This window comes from Eretmochelys imbricata, chromosome 1 (assembly GCF_965152235.1).
Source record: "Eretmochelys imbricata isolate rEreImb1 chromosome 1, rEreImb1.hap1, whole genome shotgun sequence".
In the NCBI taxonomy this organism is placed as follows: Eukaryota; Metazoa; Chordata; order Testudines; family Cheloniidae; genus Eretmochelys; species Eretmochelys imbricata.
The window spans coordinates 120075258-120088330 of record NC_135572.1 but is presented as its reverse complement, the minus strand read 5'-3'; the positions used below and the strand labels follow the sequence as shown (position 1 = coordinate 120088330).

At 42.3% G+C, this 13073-nt stretch overlaps 1 protein-coding gene across 1 annotated transcript in view; it reads right to left on the bottom strand.

Annotated features, from left to right (window-relative positions):
• The window catches only part of AFF3 (ALF transcription elongation factor 3), a 465059-nt gene that overhangs the window by 46912 nt on the left and 405074 nt on the right, over positions 1 to 13073 (bottom strand). The window contains exons 11-13 of the mRNA XM_077810373.1: positions 12371 to 12536; positions 3219 to 4259; positions 944 to 1068 (exon numbers count right to left, since the gene is read on the bottom strand). Of these exons, the coding sequence (XP_077666499.1) occupies positions 944 to 1068; positions 3219 to 4259; positions 12371 to 12536 (1332 nt within the window). The remainder of the gene's footprint in view (positions 1 to 943; positions 1069 to 3218; positions 4260 to 12370; positions 12537 to 13073) is intronic.

Below are 13073 nucleotides of genomic sequence, written 5' to 3'. Positions count from 1 at the left end.
ACAGTGATGAAAAGAAGATAAATACCTACACATAACCGAATACAAGAAAAACTAATGATTGTCGAATATTAGACGTTATATAAATTACAAGGTACCTCTTTGCACTTGCACTATAAAATATAATGAAAAAGGATTTTTTTTAAATATATCAATGACCTGCATGTACTAAGCAGCATGCAATTGAACTCTAAGAAGATACATGACTCAAATTGCTTGCTGGCAATCTCTGAAGAAAAACCAGGCATGATTGAGATGACTGATTGCTAGCATGGTTGCTGCACAAATCTCTGCAAACAGATTGGTGGATTTTCATCACGCATTTCATGCTTTGCATCCTTTGGAAATTTGGCTGTTTTTATAGTCACAGAAATTTGTGTGTCCTACACATACCAAATAGTATGGAAAATAACTTACCTGTAATCTTTAGATTGTCTGGTCCTTAATGTATGCAAGAGTTGAGAATTCCAGGCATCAATTCAAGTACTTTTCTTCACTTTGTCCTCAGAGTACATAGATTAATTATTGTATTTAAACTGAGGTACATAAGCAAGCTCTAATTCTGAAACTCATAACAATGTGGTGGAGGTAAAAAGGACTAAGGCTGGTAACCCTAGCTGAACTGATGCCCAGAACATAATGCCTAGGAATACTGTAATGTCTCAGTTTATCCTTTTGTTGTTGCTATAATTATTTAATCCAGGATCCAAATACTTGGAACTCACAACTTCTTTATGTAACAGAACAAAAATATTAGTACAATTATGTCAGGAGCAGCTAACTCATTCACTACACCAAAAAAAGAGAGAAAATGCACAAGGATAATTTTTACACATAAAATGTGATTATTAAAAAAAATCTACTCCATCAAATGCCAAACAACACATTGCATTATGATTCAGTTAATTGTGGAGACTGAATTTTAAATAACAAGGAAAATGCATACCTATGTTCATTCCTGTTGCAATGATTTGCTGTTGAAATACCTAGGGCAGAGGCAATTAATCGTGAAGAACACTCTCGCTCTAAATGAGTCTTCTTGATCTCCCTGTCCTCTTCTTCATTTTCACACTGAATGATGAGAAAAATGATCATCTATAGAATTTTATAGGTGACACAAGTCCCACGTACAGAAGCAAATGATTGCTGCGTATTACAGGAAATTAAGGCCTGTATTCTGGTGTATCCCGGTATTAACTATTATTATTTAAGTTTATTTATATAGTCCACAGACTATACAGACATGCAGCAAGGTAGTTCACTGTCCTGAAACGCTTAAAATCTTAAGAGACAACCTGCAAGCAAAGGAGTAGGAAAGAAAATGTGACAATTTTTTTTAACCATTTCTCTCCTTCCATCTCTAGACATTATCTTTTTATGTCCTCATTTTTGTCCATTTCCTCTGCATCTCTTCCTCAAACCCACACCTGGTTTCCTTTCACTCTATTTCTTTCTCTCTCCTACTTTCTTCCATGGGTCCCATGTCCCTTGTCACTGTTTCATATGTCCTACTATATCTCTCCTTCCTAGGATCCCCCCAGACACTGTTATTGCTTTCCCCTCCTTCCTATGAACTCCATAGCCATTTCCATTGTTAGCACCCATCCAATCTCCAAGAGTGATTGAGTTCCTCCTGTTACCCTTTGGGCGGGCTTCATTTATTGCTTTGCTGCATGGCAACAGCATTCTGTCTGTTGTACACATTACAATCAGGGCTGCTTTTAAGGCATTAGTATTGTGTCTATAGCTTGGCTCTCATTCATTAGGAATGACGATCATCCTACATCCTTAGTACATGCTTTGTGGTCGTGTCTCTAGTTTACCCATGGTTTTAGGGGAATGGGGGTAGTTGCAGTGGTTAAGCCTGTTTCTGTTTATGCCACTTTGCCTGCTGTACCCTTATGACATTCATCTGTAATTGGTGACATGCTGTTTCCTTGTCTTATGCTGTTTATTCTGCTTTTTCATCGTGCCTCCCTGTCTTCTGTTGGGTATACAACATGGCAATATCACAATAACCCTTCCTATGTCATAGTGGCACAGCTATGCTTTTGCTTCTGCTACTCTTTGACCATTCCCGGTCACGCTCCCATTATTACTGCATGCTACTTCCTGGGCGATGCATACTGTATGAAATGCAGACATTCCTCTGAAACAGGAGAAGCTCAGTGGGTCTCTGTCTGATGTCTGGGCTGTGTAACACCATGTTATTTTATAAATGTCATTTTTAAATTCTTAGAAAAATTTCCCTTCCCTCCCCTTGCCAGCTAGTAGAATCTGGCTGTGTTGATAGATGGCGGGCAAACAATGTCAAAAGTCACCCGTAAATGATATTTTGACCTGGCTTCGATGTAGTATTTCATTTTTTTGGCGCGCAGTGTTTCGCTATGTGCACGGGGTTTAGGGTCTGTGTGTGCGCACACGCACACAGCTTAGAGGGAACAGTGCTGGCTAGTGCAATGGCTGCGAGAGATGGCATCTGTGGATGCAGAACAGACGTTGAGCTAAATTCTGGATTCAGTTATACTTGTGCAACCCCACTGAGTTAAACTGGATTGCACTGATGTAACTGAGAAAAGTTGTCAGCCCAAATGGATCATGAATTTACATAAATTAAGCTCCCGCTGATGTCAGCAGAATAGCTGTATGCAGAGCATTTGCAGGATTGGGCCCTTTGCTAACATCTTGAGATGACATAGGCGCTATCTCTACCTTCCTTCTCCAACACACTCATAATGAAGACATGATATTGGCTTTGATTACACAGCTGCATTCAATTCATTTCCTGATTTAGGCATCATCTTCAGATGTCCAAGTTTTGAAAAAAACACTAATAAAGGGTACTATTTTCATGAGGAGGGAATGACACTGTGTCAACTGAAAATGCACTATGGGCTATGGCATCTTTGTCCCCTGCTGGGTAGAAGTTTTAGTTTTGCTTTTCAATGTTTTTTTCCCTCCTGTTCCTTGAACGACTGTTGTTGGTTCAAAGTCACACACGGTAGGGGAGTGAGTGATGACGAAACATTGCTTCAAAAATTCGAATTCAAATAGGATATTATTGTTACACATATTATACTGTTTGGGTAAACAGATCATGTACAAGAAATAGATGCTTACATAGATTAGATAGATTAGGTGATAGATAGGAAGACACAAAATATGCCGTGCAACTTTCCCCGGCATCCTCTCCAAAACCAAAGAAACCCCATACAGCTTACCTTGCGTTTCCTTCTAGATTTTGGCACAACCTTTTCTGATGGTGGGTAAGTACAATTATTCTGCTGAAGGCTGGCTTCTTCTTTTGCTCCAGTGCTCATTGCCAGTGGCTCCTCAGGTAAACGCTCTGGAATTCTGGACAAAAGAGTCAAATCAATTTTGACCCACAGTGATTTTACCTCATCATTGTCTTTCAGAGGAGACAGGAGCTCATTCCTGCCAAAAGGAACTAGAGTATAAAACTGTTCCTCCAGCTCCTTTGCTATATCATTACTAGTCCTGGCATTAATGGAGCCAAAGGCACTGCAGCTGCTGTTAGTTTTGTTGGTGTTACCGCTCAAGGAGTCCTTCAACCTCTGGTCACTTCCACCTGAAGCAGAGGCCACAGTTTGAGGTTTGGGCAGATGATATTCCTCTTGTTCGGATTCTGAATCTGAATCCGAGGAAGATGATGAAGACGAAGACTCTGTCTCGATAAATTCCTTGGATTTGGGTGCAGTTTTGCTTGGCCCTCTGGTACGTCTCTTTTCACATGCAGCAACAGAACGGGGCTCTTTTCTGTGCCCAGTTCTGTTGTTGCAGGGCCTGGCTTTAGGTTGTTCACAGATGTTATTTTCCAAAAATACTTGGCTCAAAGCGAGATCCTCAGATGTATGGCAGTTCAAGGCATCCCCACCAGAGGTCCTCTCTGTTCTTCTTGGCTGTTTTTTACAAGTCGTCCTTCTCTGAGGGCCGCTGTCTCCAGAAACAGCAGCAGCTGTAGGAGGTGATTTCTGCTTCCCTCCTTTATTTCCTGGTGCTTTATTAGCAGTTCTAGGCCCCAACTCCTCTTTGCTGGGGTTCTTAATTTCCTTGTCTCTGAGGTCAGTTTGGCAAATAGCTGGTATTTTCTCACACTCTTGTCCTTCCTCCTTTATTCTGCTGTAATACTGATTGCTCTCCAGTCCATGGTTATCATTTTGGTTAAGAATAGATGTTTTGTGAGGATTAACTTTATTTAGCCATTTATCCAACTGCCATTTGTTTGATGATGGCTGCTCAGGCTGAAAGCAAATCAAACAAAATAGTATTTAATAAATTTCCAGCTGTGAGGGATGTCACAGTCTGTATTTGTATAGGTTCTCTATATGTTCAGAGTGAAAATAACTAAATTGCAGGGCTTGTACTGTGTTTTTTTTAACTGTGGCCATGCTGTTCTCATTGGACAAGCTAAGAGTTCAGCTCCTGGAATTAACCCTTTAGCTGGTACCTTGGGCTATGAGAGAAGCATCTCCATGAGGGTGGTGGAATCAAAGAAAAAAAAGAATGATGCAAAAGGTGAAAGAGACAGTTAAACAGACACAGTGTGTACAGTTAGTGCTCTATTTAAGTTTACTTTATTAGGGTACCCAGTCATGGAGTTGAATAATATTCCTCTGCTATTAACAGGGGCATTGACTTTAGGAGCAGAACGTAATGACTAAAGTGCAGGTTGTTAGAGACAGGGTGTGCTGTAGAAGCGATATTTTCAGTTTTGAATGAGGCTGAGAAGGAGGACAGCTACTGTGATTCATACTTCTTAAAAGGTGATTCATGCAGTGTGCTATTGACATCCACTTTACTGGGAAATGCTTCCAACTTTCCAAATAAAAGAAAATATAATGGTGACCGAGAGACAGAAAAAAAGGGATAAAATCAAGGCTACAGAATGAAGAATAAGGAAGAAAAAAGGGAGATGTATTTTGTATCTTATAACATTGCTAGTGAAGACAAGAATATTTAGACACTACAAGGGAGTTTTAATTGCATTATTTAGCTAACTAACGTACTGCTCCCCCCCGGTTTACAGACACTAGAATCATGCAAGATCCCCCAAACATTTTTGTGTGTGGAGATATTGTCAGTTACTCATTTTACATGTATTGTGTAGCTGCTAATTTTTCTCCTCATTTGTGTCATAACATGATCAAATTTTAAGAGTGCATCTAAAGTACAATGGTGTTTGGACAGTGAAGAAGTGGGATAATTATTATTTCAAATGCAGCTATGGCTAAGACAATAATGCCCAAGTGCTTCTTAGTACTTCTTGCAATCAGTAATTTGAATGAAATGAAACAAGTGGTGGTGGAATAAGAATGCGACACAAAAAATGACACAATAGAGCAAAATAATACCTTCAATTATACCACTAAAACCCCACTGAAGATGAGGTTTGGATAGGGTCTCACTAATATATGAACCATCTTTTATGGCTGTAGTCACAAAAAGCTAAATTTCTGACCCCGCAGAAATCAATGGGAAAATCTCCCAAAGTCCTCAGTGGGATCAGAATTTGCCTCAATATTCCATTTAATTTGAAATACATAATCATCATGCATGCTGACATGAAAACCATCACTGGGCTAAAACCATCATTCTGCCCTCAGTTTTCCATGAAGAATTTTACTCTTGTTGTCTAATTTTTCTCATTAGAGAACAACCTATGGTAAAGGTTCACAGGGAAATATCATGCCAACTTTGTACTGTCCCGTTGATGTCCCACTCAGTCTCCTGAATGCAACTGGTCATCCACAAATTTTGTATGTGGCGGCACTTATGATCCCCTCCTGCAGTTTTAGATATTGTCATTCTCTAAAACTCTGTTTCTCACAATTCATATTTCAGGGACAAAATTACACCATCCAAAAACAACGAGGAACAGCTGAGTGACATGATTTTACAACGTAGTGCTTCCCAGTAGCGGTACTTCCACTGTCTACCACTCTGCCACCAATGTACATGCCCCCTAAATAGTAATGCCTCAAGCAAAATCCCTCTAGTACAAACCATGTTGCCAACTCTCCCAATTTTATCATGAGTCATCATTTTATCATGATGAAAGCTCCAGCTCCTGGAATCATTGGTTAGATAAGTAATCCCAGCTTTCATTTTTTAAAAAGGAAAGTTTTTAGAATTCATGCTTTGGAAAAAAAAATCTTGTAAATGTGAACCCTAAAAACAAAAGGTAAATAAAAAGATCTCAAATAGAAATCTTCCGTGATTTTCAAGACAATCAGATGATTTTGGAGGCTTGACATGATTTTTGAATGCTTGCAGTTGGCACCAATGAAGTCAATATACAATGGGAATCTATTTGTTCAATTAATGGATCCAACTGAAAAGCTTTGCAGTTCAAAAAGCATATACAAGAATCTGCTTTCACTAAGGCAGACTGTTTTGCAATGGGATGTGATGATTGGTAGGGTGAAAATGTTTGCAAAATTTAACTGGAGACTTTTCATCAATTCACGTTGTAGCCCCCACAAATTTCAATTATTTGTGCGGGTGGGGAAAGACCCTGGCCCACACCTGATCCATTGGATTACAGTGACCCCTGAGCAAATCATAAGGCTCCCAATTTATATCACCTTTGTTCCCCACTTTGCATTGGCCAGCACAGCATTAGTCAGGGGAATATTCTGCTCTCTTTAGAAAGGTATAGGTGTCTACACTCCCCCCACTGCACTGGGGAGTTTTTAATTGTGTGAAATCTGTGATGACCTGGATGACCAGGTTCAACAGAAACTTTGGTCTATCTTCTACCTAAGTCCAGGTAGATCCAAGTGGCTACCTCACGAAAGATGATTGACAATTATCTGATAACCAAAATCAGATAAATGGAGAAGAGAGAAAAGGTCTGTATTTGTAGCATTTAAAGAGCCTGTAAGCATTGGATCACAAACCTTTCCTACTTTAAATTACTCATTCCTCTACTAGGCTTCTTTGGGGAAACCAGGAGGATTTGACACACCTGCTCAGAAACACTGTGTCTCTAGAACTCAGATCTCTTAGCATCTACAAAGTATAACTGGAGGCACAAGGGACATAGATCTGGGGAAGCCTCCAGTGCATGTTCTCCGGAAGGGATTGGGTGGGGGGGGGGTTGGGCTCTGTGAAAACTATGGTGTCTCCTGCTCTTACTACTGGAAAGAGGGACTTAGAGACTTGGCAGAATAGTAGGCCCTATGCCCCATGGTGCCCTTTTCTTTTAAGAAGTGAAGCCACTCTCTGTTGTTCTTATTTATCATTTGCATTACCATACTGCTTATCGAGAAGCCCCTATTGAGATCAGGGGCCCTCTTATGCTAGGCACTATACGTACACATAATGAGAGATGGTCCTTGCCCTGGTGAGTTTTGCCATTGACTACAATGGGGCCAGGGTTTCAGTCCTGGAACCTGAGAAAGTTTGCCTAATGAAGTCAGGCGTGTGGAAGCTAAAAAACAATGTGTCCCACTACCAAAAGTAAAGGACATCTCCAAAGTTAGTTTGGTGGCAAAACTCATCTTTAACTTGCAGTATGCCAACCAGAAAATACAACTGGGGCTTCTCCAGGAGCCTGTGGAAGCTGAAAACTGTTTGAAAAACAAAACGGTCAAAAAGATTAAAAAAGAGTTAAATCGAACAGGTCAGTCTACCTAGATATATACACTCTTTTTATGTACTTAATATAAAGACTCCACGTATGCCATGAGCGAGAGGTGGTGATTCCCAGCTTGCGTACCTACATATGCGGGCACTAGCTCACTGAGAGCTAGCGTGAGGCTAAATCGTAGTGTAGCTGCAGTAGCACAGGCAGCGGTGGCAAGGCTTAGCCAGGCTGAGGACGTACCCACAGGGGTTCAGGTGCGTTCACCCTCAGTGCGGCCGCTCCCTGTGGCATTGCAGCTACGCGACTATTTATACTCGTGCTAGCTCAGAAGAGAGCTAGCGGCACTACGTGGAGGTGAGCTGGGAATCACCACCGTAGCTGTGGTGTAGACGAAGCAGAAGAGACGTGTGTCAATGACACTGATATATAAGATCGGAGGGAACACCAAGAATATACAGGGAGCTCTTCAGCCACCAGTGCCCAAAACCACAGTGCTCCTTGCAAGGTCAGTATGTTGACTCTGCTGATGCGGGGAGGGCAGAGCCCTGCAAATCTTGTTAGCTTTGACAGATGCTGACCAGGGCCTTAGACCCAATATTACCTCCTGGGATGACAGTGTCACAGAAAAACACTTATGGGTACACTTGAAAAGAAGAAAACCGGTGTACGTTAGACAGTACAGAGAAGCAGAACGGGACATTTAGTCTTCACAGCCTTTCGAAGTAGCTGGGCCTGGTTCAGTGCAAAGCAGGGCAGAGAAATCCATGTATTTTGTGGTGTTGTCACTAGAGGCAGCTGTGTTGTAGCAGCCACTGTGTCTCTGTCCCATGCAGCTGCTTCGCCACTTCTGCCCCCGCAGCTCCTCTTCCAACCCATGCTTCATAGCAGCAGATCATGCGACAATGATAAAGGCTCACAGATTTTCTTCTAACACTGAACAAGGAATGTTAGTACAACTGTATTATCCCTAATGCTACTGCAAACCTTCTCAGCCCCTATTCCTACTTACAGATTTAAAGAGTCAGGATACATACACAGGCTCACACTGCACAGTGGGAATTGGAGGAGGCTCAGGAGGAGGCTGCCTTGACACCCTTTCACCTTGCTTAAATTTCCAGTGACCGGGGTGGGAGGCGGGGGGAGGATGAAAAACAGAGAATGCTCTCCAAAGGGTGAGTGGGGTAGGAGATAAAGGGGAAATCTATGGGGGCGGGGTGGAGGAGCCACTGAAAGTGAGAAGCTGTGAAGCAGGAAGATCCACCAGGGGTGGGGATAAGAAATCTTGTGGGAGGGCTGGAGTGATAACTGGAAACTACATGCTAGTAGCTTAAAGCCTCAAATAGATGGCACCAGGGCACCTGCCCTTCCGTCCCCAAAACAGCCAACCAACCAATTACAATTGTCTCTCCTACACCACACACACCCCAATCTATTACTCCTGCAGTCTTCTAACCAATTCCTGCCTTACAGAGACCACCATGCTAACTTATTGGAGGAAAACACAACAGTGCCAGACTCCTAGAATTCGGCGAGTAGGAAGTTCAGCCCCTTCAAAGGACTTCAGATCCAGTTATCCCTCACCATCCTAAACCCAAATGTCATTGGAATGAACAGACCTCAATCAAGGATGCCACACATAGCATCAGTCCTTCAACTAAGCACATGAAGTCAACCCCTCTACCAGCACCCTCATTCATGGCCTCCATAGAGAGAGGGAGAGAGGATAACAGCCTCAGCTTCTAGACCAGTGTTTCTCCAACTTGGGACGCCGCTTGTTCAGGGAAAGCCACTGGCGGGCTGGGCCGATCGCGGTTCCCACTGGCCACGGTTTGCCGCTGCAGGCCAATAGGGGCAGTAGGAAGCAGCGCAGGCCGAGAGACGTACCGGCCACCGCTTCCCGCAGCCCCCATTGGCCTGGAACAGCGAACTGCGGCCAGTGGGAGTCGCGATCGGCTGAACCTGAAGACACGGCAGGTTACTAAACCGGCCCGGCCTGCCAGGGGCTTTCCCTGAACAAGCGGCATCCCAAGTTTGGGAAACACTGCTCTGGATGATGAGTGCATGTTTGGCAGTGTACAAAACTAGCTTGTAAAAGGGCCACCTTGGTCCAGCCTCTGTCTCATTCCACAAATTACATGGAGACCCTTTTGCTGGTTCAACACCCTTTGCAGTTTATTTACAGTTGCATCCCACCACCTTCACAGTATACCTAAGACCTTTCCCAAGCAGAGGGGAGCGATGTCTCTTTCCCTCTTACTGCCTGCTTCCCCACACTGTGCTCTTCTTTCCTATGCCTATTTGTGGGCTCTTGGCTGAGGGTTTAACTGGCCTCTCTGCCTTGCCCCGCCCCCAAATTAGGCACAGACTTGCATAGTCAGCTCTAATCTGCTTTGCCTGATTGGGGCTGCTGTGAAGAGTGCTGACTCAGGCCTTTGTACCTAGCACTCTGTCACATAGCCCCACTCACAATTTTATATTGGATGAGACTTCTGAACTGACCTGCGTCACTGAAACCTGGTTGGATGCTACCTCTGACCCTATTCTACCTCAGCTTACTCCATACACAAAGATCCCAAAATGAGCTAGAAAAATAAAAGAGGAGGTGGAGCAGCAATCCTCTTTCCCTCTAAGCACAGAAGATGCCCCAGTCCAGAAATAAAAAACCTTTGAATATGTGCCTATGATATTTGAGGTGGGGGACAAAAAATAACCTAAAATGACTTGTAGTCTACAGATCTCCATATGAAATTCCAATCAATGTCCCATATGGATTAATAGACCTGATGCCCTGCTGGAACGACCAGGTCAAATTGTTCTTGGAGAGATCACTTCTACATACACATTGACAAAGACACACTAGCAATCCCCTTCTCCTTTTCTTGCCTCCTCCCTCCCAATTTGTACGTTTGTTGAGACTCCATATGGAAGGAAAAGATTGAGACATAAAGGCAGATGTCTGCAGTGGGGAACTGGAGAAAGAGGACAGAATCTGCAGGGAAAGGGTGAGACCTTGAGTGGAAGGAGAACAATGGGGAGAGGAGGAAATAGGACAGTAAAGAGAGGGAGAGGGGCAAGGAGTGCCCAGGAATGTAGAGAAAGAGAAAAGAAAAGGGAAGGCTGGAGGAATAGATTTGGGGGAGGGGAAAGGAGAAATGAAAAATTAACTGAAAGTGAATCTGAAAAATACTGAGAGGCAGAGAGAAGGCAAGAAAATTGTTGAGTAAAGAAAGAACAACAAAAACAAGGGAGACACACTACAGTATGCTTTTGGTACTTTTATATTTGGTGCCAAAATGTTACATAACATACATACCGTGTTTTTGATTTTTTTAAAAAGGGAATGTAATTTTTTATGATTGTGAGACATGGTTGTCATGATCCAGTGTCGTATGGTAAAGGGGATTTACCTGTCTGGGGTTTGGGTGTGTTTACAGTCTTGATGCTGGATTTTTGAATACTTTTTACGTATATTTGTGTGTCTATGTATGTGAGAGTCTGGGGAATATGTAAGGTTATTTATAGCCTTAATAGGTTATCCTGCCAAGCCTTCTGCACGGAGGCAGGAGCAAATATACCTAGACCATTCCTGACTGGTGTTTGTCTAACCTGTTCTTAAAAACCTTCACTGAGGGGGATTCCACAACCTCTCCTGGAAGCCTGTTCCAGTGCTTAACTATCCTTATAGTTAGAAAGCTTTGCCTAATATCTATTTAAATCTCCCTTGTTGCAGATTTAGACAATTACTTCTTGTCCTACCTTCAGTGGACATGGAGAACAATTGATCACAGTCCTCTTTATAACTGCCCTTAACATATTTAAAGACTGTTATCATATCTCCCCCCGCACTGTTCTTTTCTCAAGACTAAACATGCCCTGTTTTTTAACTTTCCCTTAGGTTTTCTAAATCTTTTTTCAGTTTTTTTTTTTTTTTTTTTGCTTTTCTCTGGACTCTCTCCAGTTTGTACACATCTTTCCTAAAGTGTAGTATGCAGAACTGGACACAGAACTCCAGTTGAAACCCCACCAGTGCCGAGTAGAGAGGCACAATTACTACACGCCACGTGCCTGGCAATACGTTCCAGAATATTAGCCTTTTTGCATCTGCATCACACTGTTGGCTCATATTCAATTTGTGATCTTCTACAGCTATCACATACTTTTTCAGCAGAACTACACCCTAGCTAATTATTCCCCATTCTGTAGTTGTGTATTTGCTTTTTCCTTCCCAAGTGTAGTACTCTGAATTTTGTCCTATTGAATCTCATCTTGTTGATTTTAGACCAATGCTCCAATTTGTCAAGGTTGTTTTGAATTCTAACCCCATCCTCCGAAATGCTTGGAACCTCTCCCAGCATGGTGTCATCCACAAATTTCATAAGCATAATCTTGACTTTATTATCCAAGTCATTAATGAAAATATTGACTAGTACCAGACCCCTGTGGGATCTCAATAGATAAATTCTCCCAGTTTGCCAGTGAAACATTGATAACTACTCTTTGAATACAGTCTTTAAATCAGTTATGTATCCACCTTATAGTAATTTAATCTAGATCACATTTCCCTAGTTGGCATATCTTTTTGTGTATGCTTTTGTTGAGGAATGCATTTCAGAATGACCCAAGGGCAGGGGATCCCTGGGCCTCCCCCATTCCATTTTTTTTTGGCCTCCCCACAGCCTCCCTATGTTTCTTGGCTAGCTAAGGGCCCGAGTGGGTGGAATATCTCAGCTGCCACCCTGAATCATAAAGCACAGGAGTCCTTACCTCTGGGCTGGAGTAATGAGAGGGCTTGCTGCCGTCACTCTCACTCGAACTGCTTTCACTCTCTGAGTCAGATTCTGAACTGCTCTCGGATTCACTGGAGCTGCTGCTACTTGACCTCTTGCTGGAGACTCCTGAGGTTCTGCTACTGGGCTGCGGCACGACAGTGCTGCCAGCCCGACGCACAACCCACCAAGGGGGAAAGAAAAACAAATAAACAACATAAAACAAACAAACAAAAAAACCAGTTGCACTTTCTGCTATTTTTAGGGGGCCTAGCTCACAGCTGTCTGAATATTGGCAACCTGGGCTTTGCTGTTTTTAAAAATAAGTGGTCAGATGGGTTGAAAATAACTTTCTTTTAATGGGAAAAATACCCAAACTGAATGTTAGTTCCATACTAATATGCCACTAGCATTTCTTCTTTCTATGAGAAAAGGATCATATTTTCATTTCCAGTTGCCCTTTTCATATTTAACAGAAGTTTTAAGAGTACATCTCAAATCAGACCGTTCAAAAATATCAAATTTTAGAAAAAAAAATGGAATATAGAAAATAGTCTCACAATGTCTACTGAATACTCATTATCTCAGAGGGGAAAGCAGCAAGATGGCAAAGATTAACAGTTAGTATGGCATGTACTCCATAGTACTTGTCACCAGTCAACTAAAAAAACCCCCATAGAGTAACCTCTCTTTGGGGCTTT